General features: G+C 49.8%; 1 protein-coding gene across 6 annotated transcripts in view; it reads right to left on the bottom strand.

Annotated features, from left to right (window-relative positions):
* ACTR3B (actin related protein 3B) overlaps positions 1 to 27815 on the bottom strand; it is an 89761-nt gene that overhangs the window by 18595 nt on the left and 43351 nt on the right. For 3 of the 6 annotated variants that reach the window (XM_049643102.1, XM_049643101.1, XM_049643106.1), the window contains 5 exons: positions 25214 to 25309; positions 23393 to 23500; positions 20585 to 20728; positions 17631 to 17804; positions 15975 to 16067 (listed from right to left, as the gene is read on the bottom strand). In XM_049643102.1, coding sequence (XP_049499059.1) covers positions 15975 to 16067; positions 17631 to 17804; positions 20585 to 20728; positions 23393 to 23500; positions 25214 to 25309 — 615 coding nt within the window. Of the gene's footprint in view, positions 1 to 15974; positions 16068 to 17630; positions 17805 to 20584; positions 20729 to 23392; positions 23501 to 25213; positions 25310 to 26431; positions 26511 to 27815 lie in introns of those variants that run through there. The other 3 variants (XM_049643103.1, XM_049643105.1, XM_049643104.1) reach the window with 3 other exon arrangements.

Raw genomic sequence — 27815 nt, 5'->3', positions numbered from 1 at the left:
CCCCCCCCCCCGCCCCCTGCACAGGGTCAGCTCGGGGAAAGCCACGAGGGTGAGGTTCTGTCTGGAGGTACCAAAGCGAGAAGGTGAGGACAAGTGCACAGAAAAGCTGCACAGGACTTCTGTCAAGGAGAGCGGAGAAAGGAAGGCTGGGCGGACAGAAGCGGGGTGCAGAGGGCCTCTTAAGGCAGCTTTGAGAAGGAACGGCCTGTTCTAGGCTCACTGTTACTGGACGCCATAGCGAGGGGGGACGGCAAGAGTGACGTTCAGGCGGAGGCGTCCTCAGGTGTCCAGGGAGGGCCGCTGCAGGTAAGAGTGGGAGGGGCTGCTAGGGCAGGAGGTCTGGATCTCGGTGAGCCACGCACCCCTGCCCACAATAATGTTGTTGTGTCGTTTGCTCTTTACAGGGAGAGAGAGTAAGAGAGAGCGTGAGCAGGGGAGAAGGGCAAAGGGAGACGGAGAATCCCCAGCAGGTTCCACGCTCAGCTCGGGGTCCAACACAGGGTTTGATCCCACGACCCTGGGATCGTGACCTGAGCCGAAACCAAGAGTCGTACGCTCAACCGACTGAGCCACCCAGGTGCCCCCACGATAATATTCTTAAAGGCATAAAATGTGCAGGATTACAAAGGAAACCAATCGGGCTGAAACACAATTATCAAAACTCAAAACTATCTGGGGCACCTGGGTGGCTCGGTCGGTGAAGCATCCGACTTCGGCTCAGGTCACGATCTCGCGGTCCGTGAGTTCGAGCCCCGCGTCGGGCTCTGTGCGGACAGCTCGGAGCCTGGAGCCTGTTTCGGATTCTGTGTCTCCCTCTCTCTGCCCCTCCCCCACTCACCCTCTGTCTCTCTCTCTCTCCTTCAAAAATAAACAAACATTAAAAAATTTAAAAAAAAAAACAAAAACTCAAAACTACCAAGAGAACTCTGCAACCTGTGGCAGTAACTCCTGTCTCCCGCTGCGCAACCAGAGCCACAGGTCTTTGGAAGGCGTGCATAAAACAGGTCACGGAACCCACCACCACCACTGGAACGTGGCAGGAAGCCCTCCTGGATGTGACTGGCGATGACGCCACGGGCACTCCGCCTGGTTCATGACAGCGTCTCCTTCTGGTTGCTGAGCCACGCCTTCACTGCTCTTCCTCTCACGTTGCACTTCTACTTCCCAAAACCCCGAGGGCTCCGCCCCCGAAGTATGGCCGAAACCCGACCGCTCCCCACGACCCCCATGACTGTGTCCAGCTGGGTGAACCTCCCAGCTGGTTCCTGACTTCAGTCCGGACCCCCGTCCCCCGCTTCCAACATGGCAGTCATGACCGTCAAGTTACAACATGTCCTGTCGGGTCACCGCCATGCCCAAACCCCTCCGATGGCCTAAGACAAAGCCCTCCCTACACTTCGCAAGACCCAGGCTGCTACGCAGGTTGCGCGCTGCATAATTCCAGGGCGGCCACTGACTGAGACTAGGGGTTGGCAACTCCTTCCGGGGCCAAGACTGGGCCACCGACTCTTCTGGTACAACCTATGAGGGGAGAATCGCCTTCACATCCCTAAAAGGTCGGGGGGAAGAAAACAAAAGAGCAATACTTCACAACACATGGAAATCGCAAGTCAGGGCCCCCATGGCACCCACCCCCTAGTGGAGACTAAATCCTCATTCCCCAACTATTGCTAGGCCTTCCTCCTTAGCACGTATGCATTTTACCCGTTTGGTTTTTTTTTTAATGTTTATTTTTATTTCTGAGACAGAGAGAGACAGATCGTGAACGGGGGAGGGTCAGAGAGAGAGGGAGACACAGAATCCGAAACAGGCTCCAGGCTCTGAGCTGTCAGCACAGAGCCCGACGTGGGGCTCGAACTCACGGACCATGAGATCATGACCTGAGCCGAAGTCGGACGCTTAACCGACTGAGCCACCCAGGCGCCCCTACCCATTTGTTTATTTTTGTCGAATGCCCCACAAGAGTGTAACCAGCATGACGGCAGGGGATTTCTTCCTGTTTCGGTCACAGCTGACCCCACAGCGCCCAGAACAATGACCAGCACATAGCAGCTGCCGGTAAGCACTGCTCAACGAATGGGTCCTGGGTCAGAGCCCCCACAGTCAGCTCCGCTCTGGGGACACCTTCCCAACCAGGGCCTCCTGCAGGCCCACGCAGGATTTCAACTGAAAATCCAGGAGTGATCCCAGACCCAGTGACCCAGACGGGCACTGCCGCCAGGCAGCACAAACCCTCCCGTCAGAACCGGCCTGCTCAGAAAGCGTCACCGGCGACCCACCACCCGGAATGCCAGACTACGTCCTGGAAAGAAAGATCTTGACCTAAGCCACAAAGGTATCAAAAGCTTAATGCAAGAAAAGAGTCGGATACTGACAAAAACAAAGGATGGAGCATTAGGTCACATTAAAAATGTTTTGGGGGGCGCCGGGGTGGCTCCGTCATTGAGTGTCAGACTCTTGCTTTCAGCTCAGGTCATGATCTCACGGTTGTGGGATCGAGCCCTGTGTCTGGGCTTGGGATTCTCTCTCTCTCCTTCTCTCTCTGCCCCTCCCTCACTCACGCGTGCTCTAAAAATATAATAATAATAATAATGTTTTTAAAGAATGTTAACTTAAGAAAATGTTCACAACATAATGCACAGGATACAAAATATAAAGGCAGCATAATATATCTACCTATTCACATTTCAAAGATATAAAAAGGAAAGGTAGTCAAAGCAATAAGCAATGATTACAGAGAACTGACTCGTTTTATTTTTTTAATATAATTTATTGTCAAATTGGTTTCCATACAACACCCAGTGCTCACCCCAGCAGGTGCCCTCCTCAATGCCCATCACCCATTTTCCCCTCTCTCTCACCCCCCATCAACCCTGTTTGTTCTCTGTATTTAAGAGCCTCTTATGGTTTGCCTCCCTCCCTCCCTACAAAAAAAGTTTGTAACTTTTTTCCCCTTCCCCTCTCCCATGGTCTTCGGTTAAGTTTCTCAAGATCCACCTATGAGTGAAAACATAGAATATCTGTCTTTCTCTGACTTATTTCACTTAGCATTAATACCCTCCAGTTCCATCCACGTTGCTACAAATGGCCAGATTTCATTCTTTCTCATTACCAAGTAGTATTCCATTATATATATAAACCACATGTTCTTTATCCATTCCTCAGTTGATGGACATTTACGCTTTCCATAATTGGGCTATTGTTGAAAGCGCTGCTATAAACATTGGGGTACAAGTGCCCCTATGCATCAGCACTCCTGTATCCCTTGGGTAAATTCCTAGCAGTGCTATTGCTGGGTCATAGGGTAGATCTATTTTTAATTTTTTGAGGAACCTCCACACTGTTTTCCACAGCAGCTGCACTGGTTTGCATTCCCACCAACAGTGCAAGAGGGTTCCCGTTCCTCCACATCCTCACCAGCATCTCTAGTCTCCCAATTTGTTCATTTTAGCCACTCTGACTGGCGTGAGGTGCTATCTCAGCGTGGTTTTGATTTGCATTTCCCTGATGAGGAATGACGTTGAGCATCTTTTCATGTGCCTGTTGGCCATCTAGATGTCTTCTCTGGAAAAGTGTCTAATCATGTCTTCTGCCCAATTCTTTCTGGATTATTTGTTTTTCGGTTGTGGAGTTTGGTGAGTTCTTTACAGATTTTGGATACTAGTCCTTTATCCATTATGTCATTTCCAAATATCTTTTCCCATTCTGTCAGTTGCCTTTCAGTTTTGCTGATTGTTTCCTTTGTGGTGCAGAAGCTTTTTATCTTCATGAGGTCCCAATAGTTCATTTTTGCTTTTAATTCCCTTGCCTTTGGAGATGTGTTGAGTAAGAAATTGCTGCAGCCGAGGTCAGAGAGGTTTTTTTCCTGCTTTCTCCTCTAGGGTTTTAATGGTTTTCTGTCTCACATTCAGGTCCTTTATCCATTTTGAGTTTATTTTTGTGTATAATGTAAGAAAGTGGTCTAGTTTCATTCTTCTGCAGGTTGCTGTCCAGTTCTCCCAGCACCATGTGTTAAAGAGGCTGTCTTTTTTCCATTGGATCCTCTTTCCTGCTTTGTCAAAGATTAGATGGCTGTACATTTGTGGGCCCAATTCTGGAGTCTCTATTCCATTGGTCTATGTGTCTGTTTTTGTGCCAATACCATACTGTCTTGATGATTACAGCTTTGTAGTAGAGGCTAAAGTCTGGGATTGTGATGCCTCCTGCTTTGGTTTTCTTCTTCGAAATTACTCTGGCTATTCGGGGCCTTTTGTGGTTCCATACAAATTTTAGGATTGCTTGTTCTAGCTTCAAGAAGAATGCTGGTGCAATTTTGATTGGGATGGCACTGAATGTGTAGATAGCTTTGGGTAGTATTGACATTTTAACAATATTTATTCTTCCAATCCATGAGCACGGAATGTTTTTCCATTTCTTTGTATCTTCTTCAATTTCCTTCATAAGCTTTCTATAGTTTGCAGCATACAGATCTTTTACACCTTTGGTTAGGTTTATTCCTAGGTATTTTATGGTTCTTGGTACTACTGTAAATGAGATCAGTTTATTTCTCTTTCTGTTGCTTCATTATTGGTATATAAAAATGCAACCGATTTCTGTACATTGATTTTGTACCCTGCAACTTTGCTGAATTCATGTATCAGTTCTAGAAGACTTTTGGTGGAGTCTGTTGGGTTTTCCATGCAGAGTATAATGTCATCTGCAAAAAGTGGAAGTTTGACTTCTTTGCCAATTTTGATGCCTTTTCTTTCATTTTATCGTGTGATTGCTGATGCTAGGATTTCCAACACTATGGTAAACAACAGTGGTGATAGTGGGCATCCCTATTGTGTTGACTTGTTTTCCTTATTGAATATTTTGGTATTTTTCAAACTTTCTAAATGCATGTTAAGTTGGAAATCATAATCTCTGCTAATCTACAGAGTGTAAATTTTCTAGACTGAAGTTGTATGCACGACGCAGGCTCGACTTGCTAAATGGCCACGAATCCTAGCTGCACAGCACGCCTCTCACTCAGCGTGACCGCACGATCCATTTATTCAGCTCACTGTGTTGCCCGGATTTTTCAGGAGCCCTCAGCAATCATAATAATGCCTTACTTACCTGGCCGCACAAATGTTTGTTTCATGATGTCAAACAGAAGTCTCGATTACACAATACCTCTAAAAACAGAAAGGCCCTGTCTTTATGCTAGGAAAGGCCACTGCAGCACATGCCTTGTAACACTGCACGTAACCGGTTAGCCACCTGAAGCCTCAGTCAGAAAGATGGAAATACGGTATGTATTACCAGTAAGTTCCATTAATTAATACCTAATATGGCATTAACAATGACAAAGTTATGGGGCTCCTGGGAGGCTCAGTCGGTTGAGCATCCAACTCTGGCTCAGGTCATGATCTCGTGGTTCACGGGTTTGAGCCCCACGTCGGGCTTTGTGCGGACAGCTCAGAGCCTGGAGCCTGCTTCAGAGTCTGTGTCTCCCTCTCTCTCTCTGCCCCTCCCCTCTCACGCTCTGTGTCTGTCAAAAATGAATGCTTAAAAAAATAATAAAATTGGGGTGCCTGGGTGGCTCAGTCGGTTGAGCATCCGACTTTGGCTCAGGTCACGATCTCGCGGTCCGTGAGTTCGAGCCCCGCGTCGGGCTCTGGGCTGATGGCTCAGAGCCTGGAGCCTGCTTCCGATTCTGTGTCTCCCTCTCTCTCTGCCCCTCCCCTGTTCATGCTCTGTCTCTCTCTGTCTCAAAAATAAATAAACGTTAAAAAAAATTTTTTTTAATAAAATAAATTAAAAAATAATAAAATAAAATAACATAACATAACATAACATAAAATAAAATAAAATAAAATAAAATAAAATAAAATAAAATAAAAAATAAAGCATGACAAAAACTCCCATTTCTGTCATACTAGCAGATTCCGTGCTAGAGACTCTAATCTCATCTTAACTCAGTTTGACAGACATACACTGCCACCTACCCACCATCCTGTGTAACTTTAACCCACGTTCCCAGTTCATTGGGTTTGCTGCAGCACAAAGTAAAATGCTCCCAGGGGAGTCTCTGCCGGCCACTCACTGCAGGTGAGAAAACTCCGTCAGAAGCTCCTGGGAACGACCCCTACACTGCACTCTTGAAAGGCTGGCCCTCTTTAGGGACAAGAGCTTCTGGACTCAGATGGAACCCAGAGACTGCAATCCCAGCAAAGTCTGAACAAGCCTGTTTGTGAAATATGGAAATAAGGGCTGCAGGATGCCCCCCAGTGTCCTCGAGAAAATCCAAGTGCCTCTCCGGGGTTGGCTCTAAACAGCTGCCTGATCTGGGGGACGAAACAACTAATGACAAATGTCTCACAAGAGTGTCTGCACATCCTCTCTCCCCCTTGTGAGCCCTCTATTCCCTGCAGATGCTGTCATCTGGCCTCTGCCCAGCTCCTCCTGGCCTCTTCTCTGAGAGCCCAACGGCCACCTCTCCACCTTCATCGGCGTCACCTGACCAGGCTGATAACAGCTGTCTTCCCTTGCCTTCCACAGTTTTCTTTTTTGAGAGAAAGAGAGAGAACGCACATGTGCACGCACAGAGAGAGAGAGACAGAGAAAGAGAGAGGGAATCCCCAGCAGGCTCCACACTGGCAGCACACAGCCTGACACGGGGCTGGATCCCACCAACCGTGAGATCATGACCTGAGCCGCTCAGGCACCCCCAGAGTTTTCGTTCTTTCTTCAGCTACTCCCTCTACGCTTCTGTGATGGTTAATTTTATGAGTCGGCCCGGCCTGGCTACAGCACTGGCGACTTCATCAGCACTAGCCCAAGTGCCACTGTGAAGGTATTTCGTCGATGCGGTTAACGTAACGAGCACCCTCGGTGACGTGCATGGGCCTCACTCGCACGGATGAAGACCCGCCTTAAGAGCAAACACTGAGGTTGCTGGAGTGGACGGAAGCCTGTCACTAAGGCTACGGCGTCAACTCTTGCCTGGGTTTCCAGCCTGCTGGCCTGCCCTGTGGATTCCGGACCTGCCAGTCTGAAAGCAGGACGGTTCTTCACAATAAATCTTACAGAGAACTAAAGCAGGATTAGATAGATGATTAGGTAGATATAGATATAGACATACAAGGATAGAGATATAGATACACAGACACAGAGATATAGACATACGGAAATATAGATATATATAGATATATAAATACAGACATATACATATATAGATGATTAGATAGAGATCTAGAGATAGAAATATTGAGATATATAGATTACAGATACAGAAATATATAGAGATATAGAGGTATAGTTATAGATATATAAGCATAGATATATAGCTATAGATACACAGATATATATAGATACACAAAGATAGATATGTAGATATAAATACAGATAGATATAAACACGTCTAGACACACAGACAGGTATAGACACAGATATAGAGATATATACAGACACAGACATACAGATAGAGATGGAGGGGGGATATCCTATTGACTGTCCCTCAGGAGACCCTGACTGATGGCCTCATTGGCCCCCCTCCTCTGCCCGCCCCTTACAATCTGACCTTCCTGTCTTGTCACCGGCACGCTCTCCCTTGGTGACACTGATGATCCCCGAAAATCTCAGGTCTTCTTGATCCTCCACAGCCCATGATCCAAGTCCATGTCACTGGAAGCTGGAACTCGTCTTGTGACCCCTCAGTGGGCTCCCCTTCTCCTGCATTTGCTACCCTGGTAATGACATCCCCGTCGTCCCAGATGTGCAAGAAACCGGCCTCATCGGAACATCATCAGACACCGCGGAGCCCGTCTCCTCTCTCTCCACCCGCCTGCCCGCCCTCTGCCCTGTCTGCCACCGCTTGCTTCCCCAGCCTGGGTACCGTCCCACCCGGCCCGCGGCCTTTCTGGCCCCATCACTTCTTCAGCACTTCTAAAACCTGAACTGGATTGTGTCTCCCCCCTCGTAAAACCGTCAATGCCCTTAGGGTAAGCTGACTCCACACGAGGCCCCTCCCTCCAGACCCACCACACCACCCTCCAACCCCGCTCAGTACCAGCCGCCCGCAGCGCCCCTCCTGTGGGCCCCGCGTGCGCAGCCCCCACCCTCCAGTGTCAGGTCGAGATGCGGGAGGCCCTCCGGACACACAAATGCCCTGCTGTCCTTCTCCCCTGGCCCCGCGAACAGACTACGTCCACCAGCCGAACACCCTTCCCGCCTGCTGACCAGGACGCCATACCAGCCTTCGGGACACTGAGAAAGTCCCAGCAGCCAACAGCCACGCGTGGCCGTTTGTGCTTAAATTTTAAGTGAACAAATTCTAGATGCTGTTCCTCGGTCGCACCAGTCACGTTCCAAGGGCTCAGCAGCCACTACAGCCAGTGGCAGCTGCGCTAAAGGGCACAGATACAGAACGTGTCCACCATGGCAGAAAAGTGTGCCGAGAACACGGGCTCAGACGCTGCCCACCAGGAGCCTCCCTCGCACCCCGTCGGGGGGAGCGCCCCTTGTGCCCTCACAGCCCACCGCACCCCGCGATGGCGGTCTGCCCATCTGTGTCGCCAGTGGCCTGGCCTTGTGCGGGTGCTGGGTGAACACGCACTCAGCGCTGTCCGGGGGACACCGTCACCCATTTCTCCCCCACTCCGGTCACAGCGAGCTACTCAAAGTCCGGGGGTGGGAGTCGCTGTCTCTCCCGGGTGACACCACAACCGTGCACTTCCGGAGACGTCCGCAGGAGACACCGCTGAGGGTTATGGGGGATACAGGCACAGAGTCAGGGCTGAACCAGCAGAGCTCTGGAAACTTCTCTGCCCACCGCCCTGCCCCAAACACAGCAGCTGCCTTTTCTCTGTTCACGTGTCAGACTTGAATCAGGACTTCATCTGAATGAGAGGCTTATTTTGAAAAGGGCTGGAAAAAAACAGTATCCTAAAATATGTATTTTTCTCTCTCTCAAATACTAAAGATATTTGAACTGATTCAACATTAAGAACGAATATAATAAATATAATTCATTTACTCTGCAACGTGCCTCCTGACTTAAAAGGCCGTACCATAATTAAAATACGTATACCCAATTCAAACAGTTTGTTACAGAAAAATCATTCCTTGAACCGTTTCAAGATGTATTCGCACCTGCCTGACAAACGTAATAAGACTTCTTAACAACTCCCAACCCACCGCTAAGGCACATTTAACAGTATCTTGTCACTAGCCCTGCCTGCCCTCCCTCCTAGATTGGTTTCTGACTGCCTTCAATACCACCTGAGAATCCACCCAAAACAGATTTCTTTTTTTAAGTTTATTTATTTATTTTGGGGGGGGGGGGGGGGGGAGAGAGAGTGCATGAGCGTACGCACCCATGAGTGAGGGAGGGACAGAGGGAGGGAGAGAGAGAGAGAATCCCAGGCCAACTCCACGCTATCAGCACAAAGCCCAATACAGGGCTTGAACTCAAACCCCGTGAGATTATGACCTGAGCCGAAGTCAGACGCTTAACCGACTGAGCCACCCAGGTGCCCCGCAAAACAGATTTCCGAAATACGTGCCCTGCTCTCCCACCGCAACCTGTGAAGTGCCCTCCCCCGCCGGCCTCCCCGCTCATCTCCACAAGCCGAACCTCAGACTCTGCTCAACTGCCACCTCTGAAGGCTTTCATGATCCCATCTCATTAAATGCAATCTGCCCCTTCCCTCAATTACCAGAATTTGCATGACTCACTTGAATGACATTTAGCTTGCAGGGGTTCCATTCGAATTGTCTCGGTGTTATCTGTGGCTTTTGGAAGCTCTTGAAGACAAGAACCACCTCTCATACACACCCACATCCTCTAACTGAACGACAATGGAGTCCTGCAGTTAGCAGGTACCCAGATACCAGATACACAGAATTCAGACGTAGAAGACACTTAATTGCACTACAAAGCAACTCAAAGTGGCTTTGCCCTCAAGTAAAGCATAAAAGTCACAAAACACTGACTAATCCAGAAGAGAACTAGTTGCTAACAGTGGTTCTCATTAGAATCATCTGGGAAGCTTTTACAATCCAGATGCCCAGGCCAATTATATCAGAATCTCCGGACAGAGACCCAGGCATGTGTATACTGTAACGCTCTGGAGGTGTTGGCGTGGTGGCCAGGGATGAAAACTTGTTTCCAGAAGCACCTGCTCCTTGTCATAACCTGGTCTTTGGGGGAAACCACGGGACTACCAAGACTGGACCCTCACACGAGCACCCCTCCAGCCTCCCGCCTCCATAACGTAGCAGCTGAACTAAAAAGGGAGGCACGTAGGGGCGCCTGGGTGGCGCAGTCGGTTAAGCGTCCGACTTCAGCCAGGTCACGATCTCACGGTCCGTGAGTTCGAGCCCCGCGTCAGGCTCTGGGCTGATGGCTCGGAGCCTGGAGCCTGTTTCCGATTCTGTGTCTCCCTCTCTCTCTGCCCCTCCCCCATTCATGCTCTGTCTCTCTCTGTCCCAAAAATAAAATAAAAAAACGTTGGAAAAAAAAAAAAAAATTTAAAAGGGAGGCACGTAAATACCTACCCTTCTACTCTACAGGCCAGAATGAAATAAAAACTTAGGGGCGCCTGGGTGGCTTGGTCGGTTGAGCGTCCGACTTCGGCTCAGGTCACGATCTCGCGGTCGGTGGGTTCGAGCCCCGCGTCGGGCTCTGTGCTGACGGCTCAGAGCCTGGAGCCTGTTTCAGATTCTGTGTCTCCCTCTCTCTGTGACCCTCCCCCGTTCATGCTCTGTCTCTCTCTGTCTCAAAAATAAATAAACGTTAAAAAAAAAAAAAAAATTAAAAAAAAAAAAACTTAGATTACGACTACTTTTGTCTAAAAAATTGTTTTGCCTTTTTAAAGATTCTAAATTGTCAAAGCCACCTATCATTCTCATTCTTCCACCATCTCTGCTTTCTTGTCTACTAGCCCGAGCAAGGTGCTAGCTCAAGGGCCAGCACTGTCTCAGGTGCTTCCAACAGAGCCCAAAGTAAGCCTCTTCCTGCTCTCCTCCTCCCCAGAGACCACCGGCAGTGACCGAGGCTGGGCCTGGTAAACATCAGTCCTGGCCTGGCCGGTCTAGACAGCCCCGTGAGGAGCGAGCTGGGTGAGGGGAAGACGGCCTCCCCTGAAGCCGAGGGCAGACCCTCAGGGCACCCAGAGTCCTGCTGGGTCTCCAGGGTCCCACAGCCGCCCGTGTGAGGCTGTGGGGTCTGCAGGGACGACGCGCGGCGGCCACGTGCTCAGGAGCCCAGCGCCCACACCCCGGAGGGGCAGCGCACCCACGCGGCTAATCCTCCAGGGCTCGGCACACGCACCACCTCCTTCCCAGTCCTGAGTTCCGCGGTCCGGACCGTGTCTCCTACTTGTGTCCGGGTCTCTCCGTCCTGCTGGAGCCGGGGCAGGTGCAGGGGCCGCCGGAGCCGGCCGGGCGGGGAGGCAGAGGAGCAAGAGAGCAGGGAAGCGCGCGCGGCCCCAGACACTGACCCGGCAGCTCCCTGGAGCGAGGCCACCGCGTGCTCCCCTCAAGTTTTCGCAGCGTATCTTCCAACTGAGAGATTTCAGGCAACTTTCGTAAACCTACAAGCCCACACGTGTGCGTGCTTCCCCAACACAGACGCCGGCTGGCGGCTCTCTCCGTGACAAGGCCACGGCCACCCTGACGAGGAGGAGGGGCAGTGGAGGGGGACCAAAAGAACAGGGTGAATCTGAACCACAAAGCCCCAGGAGAGCCCTTCACGGCCCCACAAGGGGTGACAGCGGGGGAAAGCTCAGCAAGCACCGGCCGAGCAACCCGGAAGTGAAAAGGGCCTGACAGTCAGCTTCCCGAGGGCAGCAGCGGCCGCCGGTAAGCAAACACGCAGGCCAGAGGGCCCATCGGGACGCTGTCGGGGCCGGGCTCCTGGCTCTCTCGTGCCTGCAACGGACCCAGCTCCCAGGACACAGCACCTCCAGTCGCTCGCGTCGCCTACGGCTGCTGGGGCAGGACCGAGGAAACGCAACACAGACCGAATGGCCTGAAAAGCCACAAGTATTCACCGTCTGGCCCTTTGCAGAAAAGTCCCCATGAGGGAGAAGCGCTACGACAGCCAGTGCCTGGCAGGTACCCCCAGGCCTCTACACGGAGCTTCAATGCCCATCGAGCCCTGTGTTCTAGAAACAAGTTCCTTTCACGGTGGCCATGGCAGAGGCACTGGTGCCCACAGACCCTCCATCGCCCTGCCCACCCCCAGTGCCTGGCGGTACAGCTGGCCGCGTCACTGTGCTGCCCGTGGCCTGCCACCCCCCACCGGACGTGTCCCCTGAGCAGACACAGATATCAGGGTTAAGTTTTCCGGTAACATATTCTAGTCCACCCTGGTATCTTACAAAGGGACAAGGGGGTGCGGTCCCATCTGTGTCCCTCTTCTCCCCACAGGGCATGGAGCCTCCCCCTCTCAACCCTACCCGAATCCTAAGCCAACTGCGAGGCCGCGATGACACTGCAGAGGCCACGGAAAAACTCGTGTGGCTCACAGAGCGCAAGACGCACTCGGCACAAATGTGACAACCACGGCCGACTAAACCCTTCCCAAAACCGCAGGGGAGAAACGACAAGCCCAAAGGTGACGTGGTCAGGGACGCAATTTCTCTTTGGAGGATCATCCTGCGTCACGTGATGAGACACGCGTGGGTTTTCCAAGATGTGGGACACGGCCTGGACTCCAAACCCAACTGCACCACTTAGCAGCTCGTGACCTCACGTGCCCCCAACTGCTCTCAGAGCTCAGTCTTCTGATCTGTAAAGGAGGATATCATCGTCCTCCAGGGATGTGTGTGAGGAGGGAAAGACCAACAGCCTGCGCGTGACGGGCCCCACCGGACACGGCAGGGCTGCCTGGAGCCAGCGGCCACCCCGGGTCCGTCTGCGGAATGGGGAGAGAAACCGCAGCCGCCCCAGGCCACGGCTGTGAGGAACATGCTTAACCCAGTTCTCAACGCGTATCAGCGCTCAACAAAGGAGCCGTGGCTATTTATTAAATGATCATTTAAAGTCTGCAAATAACACGATTTCTTCGAGAGAAACCTGTTCAGAGATGGAGACGCCCCAGGCTGTTTCTGAACAAGGTAAGGGGCACCTGGAGAACAAATTAACCAAAAAAAAGGAAATCTGAGATTTCCTATCATTTGAAAAATTTCACTGAGAAGCTCAATCACTTTCTCCAACTTCCCGAGTACAGTGCTGACAGAAATCTGAGATTTTAAAACGATGTTGGGAGGGGTGCCCAGGTGGCTCGGTCCGTTAAGCGTCCGACTTCGGCTCAGGTCCTGACCTCACGGTTTGTGGGTTTGAGCCCCGTGTTGGGCTCTGTACTGACAGCTCAGAGCCTGGAGCCTGTTTCGGATTCTGTGTCTCCCTCTCTCTCTGCCCCTAACCCACTCGCATTCTGTCTCTGTCTCTCTCAAAAATAAATAAACATCAAGAAAAAAATTTTTATTTTAAAACAAATGTTGGAAAACACAAGTAACTGGGCTAAGGCCCTGCTTTTGTCCCGCTGCCGGTCCTGACCCTCCCCGGGCCGCACTGCACCCTCCACATCCCATCACCTGCCCACCCCTCGACCCCGGGCTCTGTGCTCACCTCCTCCAGGATGCGGCCCAGGGAGTAGGTGTGCACGGCTACCAGCACCAAGGGAAGCTCTCCCCACGGCCCTCACCCACCACGATGACCCTGAAGCGATGAAACTAGCCAGTACCTCCTCTCACTCTGTGTCCCCAGACCCGACCGGCCCGCAGCTACTGGTGACAGCAGAAGGACCCTCAATTTAGGAGACAAAACGTAAGCAGCGACTTGCATGTGTAGCTACTGTGATGGCTACAGGAAAGTCACCTGCAAGCGTCCAGAAAGCATCGGAAGTGGAGGCTAGATCCCCCTAGTGGTGAGGAGGCAAAGTGCCGGGAGCTGAGCCACCTCTGCACACTCTCTCGTTCCCAGCCCCCAAAACCTGTTTTCCCTCCTCCACTTTGGAAGTGATATCCTCTCCCACTTCTAATCCTCCTTCGCTCCGATGACTGTTATTAGCCACTTAAAACTTCCACGCCTGGAAGTGGCATCCCAGTGCAATTACTGGTCAGAAGAGAAGGACCAGGCACCCTACAAGGGAAGAGACAAGAGGCCAACCCCTTCGGGTGACCCCGAGCAGGTTAGCGTGGTAAAAGGAAAGACCGTCTCATCTTTTCTGTCACTCCTGCCCAACCTCGCCAGTTCAAGTCACAGAGATTAAGGAACCTGTCCTGGGACAAGACACACAAAGCAGGACCAAAGAAAGCCTGAGACCGATTTGCTCCAGTTCGCCCAGGTACCTCCTTCTCCCATGTCTGGGGCTCAGTCCACACACTCTCCAAAGGCCATTTCTTCTTCGAGAATCCTCTCAATCCACCGAATGTGAACTAAACTGTGCAGAGAAAAATCTCGCCCCGTATCTCGAGCGATCCGTAACTGCTGCACGACTTGCATTCCCGTTACGGTGCAATGAAGACTAAACAGTGGACACCTGCTCCTCACTTTCACGGACGAGAAGACACAGCTAGTGTGGGGGGAGAGTAACAAGTGGGAAGAACGCCGCGTGCTACTCCAACAATAAAAAGATGAAGCCTCAATACTGCCATCTGTCTTGTTTCCCTTTTCTTGCACACTTTACTGGAGGAGAGAGATGTAAAGAATATGCAACAAATAAAAATAGAATTATAACTTGTTTTTACCCATAAAAAGTTGTCTATATAGTGAATTTTTCCAAATAATAAAGATAACATCTGTTGGGCCACCTTGGTGGCTCAGTCGATTATGCGTCCGACTTTGGCTCAGGTCCTGATCTCACGGTTCATGAGTCTGAGCCCCGCGTCGGGCTCCGTGCTGATAGCACAGAGCCTGCTTGGGATTCTCTCTCTCTGCCCCTCCTCCACTGTGTGCTCTCTCAAAATAAATAGACTTAAAAAAAATTTGTTAACCATAAAATTTCTAATAATTTTAAACACAAAAAGTAGAAAGTACAATCCATTCCTCACCCCCAGTATTGTGTAATCATTCAAATCCTTTTCTCATATGCAACTAAGAACTCCATTTTTACATAAAATGACATAATACCATATGTAAATTTTATAACTTGCTTTCTCACTAAACAATACACACTGTTGACATCTTTTCATTTGAACTGACATTGATTTACCTCACTCTCTTCAAAGACTGCAGATGAAACAAAATTTAGCAATGAGCCCCCTCGACTGAGCCTGATTCCCTCCTCTCTCGCATGCAGTACTGAGCCTGATTCCCTCCTCTCTTGCGTGTAGTACTGAGCCTGATTCCCTCCTCTCTCACGTGCAGTGCTGAGCCTGATTCCCTCTTCTCTCGCGTGAAGTACCAGAGTCTGAGGAAGGCGGGATAAAGTGTGAGGCAGTGACGGGGTGACACACTCAGGCAGATGCTAACTGACACTGAAGGCCACCCGACCACCACCTTCTGCTCCCAGCACGTGGCTGTCAGCCATATTTCTTTATCCTGTAATCACACGGGCTAGCTTTTTGTCATTTCAAGTTTCAAAACTCCTTATAAAACAGAACTTTGGAGAAAATATTACATGAGCATTTTCTCTTTGTTTCGTCTCAGGCTCTACCTTCTCCCGACAACACCTCATTTGACACCGAACTAAATATGCATGAAACAAGACGAGTGGAATTCACGAAAAGCATGAGGGGAAGTATCGCTTTTATCTTCCCATCAGTACATGTGGTTAAGACTGTCCAACTTAACACAGCTTGCCAGATAAGAAGATACTAGAGTATTCACATTAACTATTTCTGGTTAATGAGACTATTTCCAGACATTTAGGTCATCCCCACTCCTCTAAGAAAAATATTTTACTGCCATAGTGGCCTTGAACAAAGCCTATCGAACAAGAGTGAAATGGGGATGTGTGCTGAAACGAGGTCAAAGCACCTTACCCAAGCGGCTTATACCTTATACAGCGGGCGGCGCACGTCGATGGGGCAGTTCTGTATTACTTCATCAACGACATCCGAGATGGACTCCATGAAGTCTGGGTTGGCAAACTAAATTTCATACAAATGTAAAAGAAACATTATACATTTCTGTCAACAGGACAAAAGAAAAACTCTTCTCAAAAAGTAACTTTAACAAATACAGAATTCACCATTCCTTTAAAAACTTCACTTTGGAATGATGAATGTGTCAAATGAATCCCATGTGACTGTGTGTAGTGATGATGACATATGTCCCCTTAAGAGATGAGACGTGTGATGGGGCGCCTGGGTGGCTCAGTCGGTTGAGCGTCCGACTTCAGCTCAGGTCATGATCTCACGGTCTGTGAGTTCGAGACCCACGTCGGGGTCTGTGCTGACAGCTCGGAGCCTGGAGCCCGTTTCGGATTCTCCGTGTCCCCCTCTCTCTCTGACCCTCCCCTGTTCATGCTCTGTCTCTCTCGGTCTCAAAAATAAATAAACGTTAAAAAAAAAAAGATGAGACACGTGGGTTTAGTGAGGGAAAGTGATCAGGCTGACAAAGAGACCAGCTTTGCATTAGGAGCACACGCGTGATGTGTGGGGTATGTAACAAGGGACACGGTGAGTACATAGTAACACTTACGAATATTCATAGTATGAAAAAATCAGCCAAGATATAACAAAAAAAAAACACAAAGAGCAGAGTCAATGAAAGATCACTGCAGCGGGCTAGAAGTTGGGGGGAGGGGTACATCTGTGATGACGGTGGCTTTAAAATGACACAATCAACACGGTAACAAGCAAGCTGAGTGAACAGCCTTAGATTTAATTCTACAACTTACATAAGGTGAAGTATAAATAACTCAGTTACATTGCATTTTAAGCATGTTTTAGAATCAAGGAAAGCCCGAATGTACAACAGTCTCAGGGACCCAGGTGCTCAGCGGCTCACCCGACACTGTCACTTTTATGGCTGTTGTAAGTTGGTGTCGTCAAAGGCAGGAGGGAATGAGCACGATGTGACTAGATTGTAGGAACTCGTATGTGTGTGACATCCCCCTACACAACAGTCATATACACAACTAAAAACAGGCAGCAGTTTGTAACCTAGGGAACATAAGCTGAGTTAGGCAGGAAAACAGACCAAAATACGAGTAAAATGCCTTTCATTTAAACCTTAAAATGCTGCCTCATAATCACTGCTCCTGCAAAACTAGTAATTCTTTGTGACTAACAGTTAAACTGATGACGTGTGTAATTCTCAAGCACTACGTAACGACGGACAAGGCCAGCCCTCGGGAAGCTTAACCTGCCCTGCAGGATGGACTGTCCTGGGCTAAAACCTGGGATTAGGAAGGATGGTCACGAAAGAGGGAAAGGCCACGTGTCACCCCACTTTTAAAAAGAGGCAACTTTCACTTGGTCCCTGAGAGAAACTACTTTCCGCAGCAGCGTGAGCTCGCTTTGAATTCCATCACCTTCTCTGCTCTCCCCAACCGCCTGCAGGCCAACTGGTCACCGGCTTTTCGACCACGAGGTCTGTGCGGAGGCAGAGGGCAGCAGCCACGCAGACGGGGCGGCCTCCTCCCACACGACGTGTCAGTCCTGCCACGCACGCCTCGCTTGTGCACTCTCTGGGAGCAAACCTCTTACCTCTGGGTGAAAGAAAATTTCAGGCCCCAGGAATCTTTCGTAGCCAACGTCTATAATGAACTTCTTCTGGTTGATCGCATTAATGCCCGTGTACTGCTTGATCCACTTCCGGGGATCCACGTCATACTTGGCAAATTCCTTGACTATGTCCGGGCAAATGTAACAGTATTTCTCCTGGAGACACGAGCACAAAGACGTCACGAGGCATTAACCACGCAGTCTCGTCCCTCCAGCAAATACCTAGTGAGCCCAAGCACTGAACACAGCAGGACGCCAGTGTGGACGTGCCATCGGGCCTCACACTCGGTCACCTTTCACCGCAGACACGACTACGCTCCTATGTCGGACGTGTAAATCCGCTCTCTTTGCAACTCAGCTATGAACCAGTCTCACTCCAACAGATTTTGTCGCCATTCTGTCTGGAACCACGTCCACACGTGTCTACTATGCGTCCTGTCTCCCGTCTCCTCCTCCCTTATGCCTCTGAGGCCCCCACATGGCCCTGGCCCAGGCGCTCCTGCCTTCGGCCTCTGGACCAGCAGGCCCGCGCCGAGTGCAGGAGACTGATCCTGACGCCTGCCATGATCGATCCGTTGGTCGTTGACCTGCCGTGCAGTCGGACACGGCCCAGTCACGGGCCCCGGGACGAGTACTTCCCGAGTGCCGAGGTGTGCAGGACGTGCAAGGGATCCCTGGCCGCCAGAGCACACGCGCTGGCTGAGCGCCACACAGTTCGCCACGACCACAACAAAGAGGTCAATGACACAGTATGTTGTGTGGTGGCAGGTGCCGCCGAAAAAAAGGCAGACGCGGATAGGGGGACGGGGGTCCTATGCGCCGCCGCAAGAGAGAACCGCGAGCGGCCTTCCCCCGGCATCGGCAGCCAACCGGAGACGCGCACAGCAGTCGTTCCCTCGGCATCTGATAAGGCCTGACGGGGAACCGCCGGGTGGACCATCGGTCCTCAGAGCCGACCTCAGCACACCAGCAGGTGGCACTTGGGTACCAGCTGCCGAAAGGAAGCTTTCTGTGGGCAAGAGCCAAGTGGGCGCTGCGTCAGGCACGCAGCTGGCGCTCATCACGGATTCCGGAAGGACCTGTGCAGGTGTTTCCATGACATTAAGATCAAAGTTTCTCAGAATCCCTGAAACGTATTCTAATGCCATCCTTGATATGCCCTAGCAGAATTTTCAGACGGACGGCAAGATCTGCTACACATCCCTGTTCCCTGATGACAGAGGGAGGGGGCGTCAGGCAACACGACTTTAAATCCACCGGGCTGCGGACAGAGACACCGAGCTGTCCTCAGAGCCTGGTCCGTTTCTCGCGGCATCTGCCCTGGCTTAACCGATGGCGTGAAATGCCTCATAAAGCTGGGCGGAGTGCAGCAGTCTTCGTCTTAAATTCTGGACCCAGGCTGCAAGGACGCTGTGTGCCACGATCTATGCAGCCTCAGGCCTGCTCATGGCCACGGGAGATGGCCACAGTAGCACCACGACACTGGGGCACCTCTCAACCAGGATCTCTTGGGGTACCTCTCAACCAGGATCTTTCCAGGATCTCTTCCTCTACACAAGCAGAGAGGAGGCAACAGGCAGCAGGTAACCCACACGCAGGGCCAGCACGGCTCATCTGGAGGGTCAGGGAGGAGTCTCCTACTCCGGCCCTCACAGCTGAGCAGGACATCATCATAACCTGAATGGTCCCCTCCAATCTCAGGGTCTGGACCCCGCATAGCCTGTGAGTAAAGCAAACACCACCACAAGGACCGGGAAGGCACCAGTCACCACACTCAATAATCTTTACGAGAAAGGGAACACTCACACTCCCCAGAGGTACCCCTAAGTGTCAGGGACAAGAAGTTCGATTCTGATTCACATTAGCAACAGACTTGGGATGGCGAGGAAGCATGAATCAAATACCCAAATTTCCTTCATTGAAGACAGGCAGGGAAAGAGGGAAAGCCTTGGAAAATACTTTAGCCTAAAAAAGAGTCTTGTGAGACTTCTGTCAATTCTGCCCCCAGGTCTGCCCAGAGCTGTCCTGTTCTGGCACCAAGAGCACCGAATCCCGGTCGCTCGTTCCCCTCAAACGCCTCTGTGGCTCAGAAAGTGTGTGTCCCGTGAGGAAAGAGATGCTCAAGGTCACACATCCCACCTCACAACCTCGCTCCTCTCCAAAAACAAACCCTTCCCTCTTAATCCATGTGGTAACTATCCTTGCATCACTGAAATCTCTTGCATTTGACTCAAACAATAATTTGTCCTGATTCTGAAACGTAGTAAGGGAAGTTCCTTCTAAAAGGATCTTTTTTTTAGAAGGAACACAGACGAACCGAAGGGTTGGGCCCAGCGGACACCTTAAGTGAGGACCCATGAGCCATGTTTCTTCCAAGCTTTAAAACCCCCCCGTAACTTCTCCAGCGTGGTAACTAGAGGCCAGAAAATACAGATGGGTTTTAACGATTCTGGACCCTAGAAAGGCCTCAGTCTCCACGGTTATTCTCAGGGCAAGGAACCTCGCACGGCAATACCCGACAGGAGTCCGAGCCCTGGCTGGCTTCGCAGACTTCCTAACACCGCTGTGGCTGCTGTTTGCTGCTCATTCCAGACGTGAAGCACATGCAGTTAATTGAGAGTTCCATCTAATTAGGCTCCAATTAAATGATGCTGTACTACGTGCGCCTGTGCTCAATACCCGTTATCAAGCTGTTCTCATTTACAGCTGGAGCTTCCACAGCATTTATGCTCAGAGGAAAAGGCTAAGCTTTTGAGGCTTCCTGCCCCGCAACTCAAGTGGTAAACAGAACCAGAGACCCACGTCCTCAGGGAGAGGAAGGAAAGCGGGAGCGGGGGGATGGTAGCAAGGGGAAGGGTCGGAAACACCATTTCTCCCCCTCCCATCCCCCCCCACCCCCCTCCGCCCAAACCAGCCCATTTCCCATCTGTTTTTACCTTGATGGCTTTTGCGGTCTCCAATGACTGCTCGGGAGGGATTCCCACCTCCCTCTCCCTTAGCAGCTGCTGAATGAAATAGGTAATATCTCTACCTGCAATCGGGATGTGTTTGATGCAGCTTCCAATTACATAACCTTCTGCCTAAGGAAGAAAAGAGGCAGAAGGACCAGAATGAGTAACTCCAGTAGGCAGAGCTCCCCGGACCCCGTGTCCCACCCCCTCACGGCACACCAAGCGTTTACTGAGTCCCCACTGTGCACAAAGCCCAAGACTGGAGGTCTTTTACAGTGACTGCATGCACAGTTCCATGAATATAACCTGAGACTCTCTGTAAGCAAGCAAAATGATGATTGTGTCAGGAATGTGAAAGGAAAAGCCGGTTCATTTCCAATAAGTCATGTTGTCAGAAGAGGAAACTGTTTTATGTTCGTCTAACAAAAAGGAAAAAGTTTTACCTATAAACTATTAAACCAACTATAAACCCACTTATATTTAAGAGTCAACAATTTGGTTAAATACACGGGGCTCAGACAACCTGCATTCGAATCCTGGTTCCACATCTGTCAGCTGGGTGACCACGGACCAGTCTGTCACCACGTTTCAGCCCCACAGTATGGGGTGAACAAGACCCCACGGGGGTTTACAATAGAGACTTGAGGAAGGCAAGCACATAGCACCGTTTCTGGCACGTACTCAGGACTCAGTAAATAACCCCATTTATTGCACAAAGAGCTACACTCACTGGGAGTAATTCTGGCGAGTTACCCCCCAGCCTGCGCATTTGGAGGCCAGTGCTGGTCAGGACAGGGACCCCTCTCACTCAGCTGCTTTCCCAGCAGGTGAAGCCTGCCCACCCGTGCCCAGAAAGAAACTGTGGCCGTGCCCAGAGCTCACACACCCACAGCGTGCAGTGTGGCCCAGGTCCCTCGCCAGCCTTCCCGGGACACACACGCCCCGCTCACTCTCTGGGGGCTGGCGGCCAGAAGGGATGGCTTCCCGCCATGGTCCCTGCAGGAAAAGAGTCTGCGCCACATGCCCGTGTGACATGGGGTGGAGGGGACAGTCCACCTCGCCTACAGTTGATCGAGGCTAGTGGTTACCAGCACTGCAGTCAGCACTAAGCTGTAAGGGCACGTGACTGAGTTCCTGGCGTGGTTTTTCTCATGTACCTGAACTCTAGAAGTAAGAAAAGATTTGGCCCCTCCACAGAGTCCAAGCTATTTATAAAATATCTTAGTATGGAAATAAAAGTCATGTATAAATTAAAGATCAATCTAAACTCATAAGAATACTAGCTGACACAAACCACTCATAATTATCATATTGCATGCCTCACTCGTAACATTTTCTACCAGGAAGTCAACCAGTGTTAAATAAGTATCAGCTCCATCATAGCATTAAAGACTTTAAAAAATAAAAGTAAATAAAGAAAAACCTTAGACGTCCAACAACAGGAAAGCCAACGAATGAATTATCCCAAACCCACGTGATGGGCTACTAGGCAATTATTAAATATTTCTTCACAGAATATTTAAACACAAGAAAAAACACTAGGCAGAGATCAACATGTAAAACATAAGTTTAGAATCCTATGATACAGTTAGAATACAGAACCAGACATAGAATATTCCAGTTTTGCTTAAAACATACATATGTGTGCACCTAAGCAAAAGAACGTGGAAAGCTCTCCAGACAAAAAGCATAATGCAGTTCTCTGGGCATGTTTCTGGGTCATGTTATTTTCTTCTCCACATTTCTGTTAGTTTAGTACAACTCGTACAACAAATGGAATTTTTATAATCAGAAAAAAAAGGATAAACAGACAGAGATAAAAACTTCTACGACCACTTTCTCTGTGGGCCTGCACTCGGCATGAAATGTTTCCTCCTCTTCTCCTCACCTGAGACACGGGCCAGGCCAGGCCACAAGGTCCTCTGCCGCCTCTCCCCGGGGGCTCAGTCTGTACTCAAGGTCGAGGGCATAACCTCAGGGAGAAGCCGGCGCTGGAACCTGCCAGTCAGCGTCACACACCAGGCCTCCTCGGGGACCCACAAGAGGAGTGAGTGTGCGGAGACCGGCCCAAGGGTGCAACCCGCACTGGACCTGCAGGGACCAGCTGCCCCGGCCCCAGCCCCCCTACCCCGACCAGGCAGGGGCCCGAGGAGACAGCACGGGGCAGATCTGGCTTTGCTTCTTCCTGACTGCAGGTGTCTCCTGAAGCCTGAACTAGGAATCACTTCTCTAACGTTTTGAAAATTAAAACCAACAAGCGACATCACAGAGCATTCTGCAAGTCAGAATGTGCCTTCTCTGCTGCTCACTCCTGAATACATTTGAAGACAGGAAGTCATTCCTCTAAAGCATGAGCCGCTCAGAGGAATACAACCCTGTCACGGAACGGCGGTAACCCCTCGGGTGGCCAGGCACCACGCCTACAGTCTGGAATCCAAGAGGACGTCTGTCCCAGCAGCCCCGCACGTGGGCCAGGAAAACCTCCCTGGTGACGCAAACGCCTGGAGGAGCAAGCGGGGGCCACGGGACCAGACCACGGCCGTCGTCCCCACTGCAGGACCTTGCCACTCACAAGTGCTCACAAGGACCAGCTCACAAGTGCTGACGCCACGGCCCAGGGGCGCTGTCCTTTCTCATCTACCGGGTGTAAAAGCTCTTGCTACCTTTCCTAAGCACAGCCGTGACTTTTAACGTGGTGTTTTGATTACAGAAAGCGTGTCTTCTTTCATTTCTTCCCTTACCTCGAAATCAGGTGAGGCCTACAGAGAGTGAAGCACTGAACATCCTGCTTACCACTGGGATGGCGTGAGTGACCCCGTCCCCGCTGTCGATGACGATCCCCGTTAGCGTGCGTTCGCCAACTTGCCGAGACGTCCAAGATGCAGCCAAGGCCAGCACCGCCTGGATATGAGACGTGGAATCGTCAGCACACAGGAATGTTTCTCAAGTCGCTTGCCTTCAGGCCTATCAATACGCTCTTTTTACTTAGTCCACGTAACTCTCCACCTCCCCTGTCCGCCACCCTCCCCGAAAATTCAAATTCCAAATTGAACTTAAGGATTGAGTATGAGGTATTGAACACACTTAAGCTGAATGAGCCAAGTTTCCAATAAAATAAATCAAATCTGTACAAAGGAAAGCCCATGAGAAAGGAACTTTATAAAGGAGTAAGAAGATTTTAATCTCTAAGCCACTAGTTCCCAATGGGCTGCAGTAAGGGATCACTTGTGGAGTTTATAAAAATTTTTTTAACGTTTATTTATTTTTGACAGAGAGAGAGAGAGCGAGAGCACATGAGCAGGGGAGGGGCAGAGAGGGACACAGAATCCGAAGCAGGCTCCAGGCTCTGAGCTGTCAGCACAGAGCCGGACGCAGGGCTCGAACTCATGAACTGTGAGATCATGACCTGAGCCGAAGTCGGATGCTCAACCGACTGAGCCACCCAGGCGCCCCACTTGTGGAGTTTACAAAAGAAGAAAACACCGGTTACCAAGCCTCACACCCAGGAACTCTCATCTGGCAGGACCAGGGCAGTGGCTCTCAACCAGGGGCAATGTCGCCCCCAGAGAATCTCTGGCAACGTTCAGAACCACTTGGGATTGTCACTCAGGGAAGGAGAGACAGGTGGTGGTGCTGCTTCTAGTGGGTAGAGGCCACAAAGGCTGACAAACATCCTGCAACACACAGGGCGGCCCCCACCACAGAGAACAGCCCATTCCAAAGCTCCGGGGCTGAAAACCTTGGTCTGAGATGAAGCCTGAGAATCTTATATAAAATGCCCTCCAGGCAGCCTTGATGCACTTGGCTGTGGTTCAGGGTTTTCTAAAAAGTCTCCCTAATCCATGCAACGTAAATAACCTATGAGAAGAGCAGATTTCTGGTTGAATAGATGTGGAAGTGTTGGGATGAACAGACCTCTTCAACGCAGGCATTCTCAGGGCCTTTACTCTGCTACCCACCATAAGTCACCACATGCAGGCTACAGCACATAGGATCTCCCAAATTATTCTCCCATGCAACTCCTCTTCCTTTTCCTTAAAAATAAGGGACCAGGCATCATGCAGAAAACATTCTGGGAAACACCTATCTCAATATTCCCCCAAATTTCAGCCAAGTTCTTTATACAGGATCACAGACAAACAACTGCCAAAACCAACAAAACTCCCCACACCGTGAAGAAGAAGTTTCAAGAGAAGTTCTGGAAGTCTGTGGAAACACAGGAGCCCAGATCCATAGGGGCGACCCTCTAAAGGTGTTTGTTTTCTTTTTTAACAGACTCCATAGTATCTTTCCTCTACTATGATCAAAAGGGAGAAAGGCCAAAAAGAGAACCATATCTATATCTCAATCTTGTCACCCAAAGAAAACACGTTAGATTGTAAGGCATGTAAAAAGAGCCAGATACGTTCTAGATAAACAGTGTACATATAAAAACATAAATCATGGAACACGTTCTTTACAGTGTCTGAATGGGGTGGGGGAGTTGTGTTCAGGGAGTGGGAAAATGAGAACACACAGCACACTCCTACAGCAGAGAGCCTTTGGATTCACCATTTCCTCCACGGTTACGCAGCTAAGGTCTGTTGGGAACTGTAAAAATAACTTTGCCCTTACCTGAACTGCAATGTAGAGTCCTGGCACGTTAAATGATTCAAACATAATTTCTGCAAGATATTCTCTATTTTCTGGTGTATTCAGTGGAGGCTCTGTCTGTAGGAAAACATTTGCTATATTTAGTGATCACCCAAATTTCCTGTAATTACATCAGAACCATAAAAAAATTAACCTAAAAGCATGTTAATTAGGATGCTGTATAACTCCCTAATTTTACAGATAGAGTACATTTACAGTGATTAATTAAAGAAATCTGGCTGTGAGTCATAAAAGCTTTACGATGGCAAAGACTTGGGGAGCCTAGGTGGCTCAGTTGGTTGAACATCCGACTTTGGGTCAGGTCATGATCTCACAGTCCGTGAGTTCGAGCCCCGCGTCGGGCTCTGTGCTCACAGCTCGGAGCCTAGAGCCTGCTTGGGATTCTGTGTCTCCCCCTCTCTCTGCCCCTCCCCCACTCATGCTCGGTCTCTCTCTGTCTCAGAAATAAATAAAAACATTTAAAAAAAATTTAAAAAAAAAGATGGCAAAGACTTCTCAAAACATTTCTGCTCTTATTACCACCACCCCCAAAACAGGAACAAGTTACAGCAAATAAGATTCTTTCTTCAATAACGTAACACCTGAAACTGAACAGGTCTGCTGCAAGTTAGTTGCCAAGGGCAGTAAAAACTCAAGCGAAGACTCTGAAAGAGGACAGCAGCGACTTTGGACCCCAGGCGAAGTACAGAGCTCTCCCCAGGAGAACAGAAGCAGAGAGTCCTTGTTTGGAACAAGAGTATCAGTCTGAGCAGATGAGCCGAGGAGCCGCCCAAGCCCCACCTGCTGCCAGAGCCCAGGACACAAGGTCAGAAGCAGCATCTCTGCCGTCGGCCGTGAGGGAGAAAAATCCAGGGGAGAAGAAGTGGCTTCCCCCAGACACTGCCCTGCCCCCACCCCCAGCCCCAGCCCCCGCTCACACAGGTCCAGGAAGAACACCCTCCATTCAAAAGACGAGGGAAAAGTGCACAGAAACCAGCCAGAGACCATATCAAAATACTAAGAGAAGAACAAGAGGAGAGGGGAGAGAGAGAACAGGAAAACACATGCCCAGAAAAATAGAAAAACAAACGCAGATACAAATCAAGACCAAAATCATCTCAAAAAACTCAAATGTCTATTTTAAAATCATCACCATTATCAAATTGGAAGATTAGAGAAAGATAAAAAGAATAAATAAACCTGCTCTTGGTCATTCAGCAATATGTTGTGAACATTTTTCCATGCCAATAAATATGGTCATACATCACATATTTAAAGCTGCAAAAAGAAAAAAAAAAAGAATAAATAAAAATTCTCTGGGCCTTTCGGCAAAAAGAGAGTCCACAATACCCTTTGTTATAGACTGAACTGTGTCCCCAAAATTCGTATGTTGAAGCCCAACCCCCAAAGTCACCGCCTTTGGAGATGGGGCCTCCGGGGAGGTAATTCAGGTGCAGTAGCATAGGACTGGGCCCTAATTCAACAGCACTAACGTCTCTGTAAGAAAAGGAACAGACACCTGAGAGCTCTCCCTGTCTCTCCACATGTGACCACAGAGGAGAGGCCACGTGAGGACACGGCGAAAAGGGGCCACCTACAAGCCAGGAAGAGGGCCCTCACCAGAAACAAGCCTTACCCCACCGGGATCTTGGACCTAAAGCCTCCAGAACTGTGAGAACACAGAGGCCTGTGGTTGAAGACGCCCGGCCTGTGGTCTTTTGTTACAGCACTTGGTGCAGACCTCGCTACCTTTCCAGCGGGAAAAGTTCAGCCAGCCCCAGCCATCAACATAGCTCCATTTAACACTGGGACACGCGGGGACTCCCGGGCCTTACAGTCTTCCAGGCAGGGAGGTGTGGCCCAAGAATCCTACATCTGGTCACACTGCCAGTCGAGCGTGTTGCGAAAACAAAATTTCTTTAACATACAAGAACGCAGAGAAGCCCTTTGTGGATGAACTCTATTAGAAGATAACGTTCAGCCAAAGCCTTACAGTAAGCACTTAATCCTTTCACGACGCAGCACCGAAGATTGCTCTTTTCTGGGATTTACAGAACAGAACGTAAATGTCATAAATTAAAACAGCAGAAATAACATCAAGCTGAAAGGTATAAAGGAAAAGGAGAGAATACAAAGACAATGATATCCTCTTACCATGGACTCAAATACATCGCTTTAAACTGATCAGGTAGGTATTAGAGGCATTAGTACATACAACGTTATGAATGCTGACATCAGAACAAGTTCAGTAACAATCAATCAAAAGCAGGAGGCAGATGAAAGGAAAAGGAAGTAAGAAAATGTGGAAATGTACCGACTTGCTCACTTATCACAGTAGGAAATAGTCAATCACCTCCAAACAAACACAGAGTAAATATATGCAATTAGTTGTATTAAATTATGTTTTAATACCAAATTAGAAAGAATACACACTCACTACAAAGCAAAGAGAAAACTAAGCCTGAGATTTAAAAAATTAACACATAAATAAAACACATTAAAACCAGAAAGCATAACACAGTGCAAAATAGCTCATCGAAGAGCAAACGTGCCTGTCCCGTAGCAACATACTAGACCAGCATAG

Source organism: Panthera uncia, chromosome A2, assembly GCF_023721935.1.
Source record: "Panthera uncia isolate 11264 chromosome A2, Puncia_PCG_1.0, whole genome shotgun sequence".
Lineage (NCBI taxonomy): Eukaryota > Metazoa > Chordata > Mammalia > Carnivora > Felidae > Panthera > Panthera uncia.
This window is presented reverse-complemented; position numbering and strand designations above follow the sequence as displayed.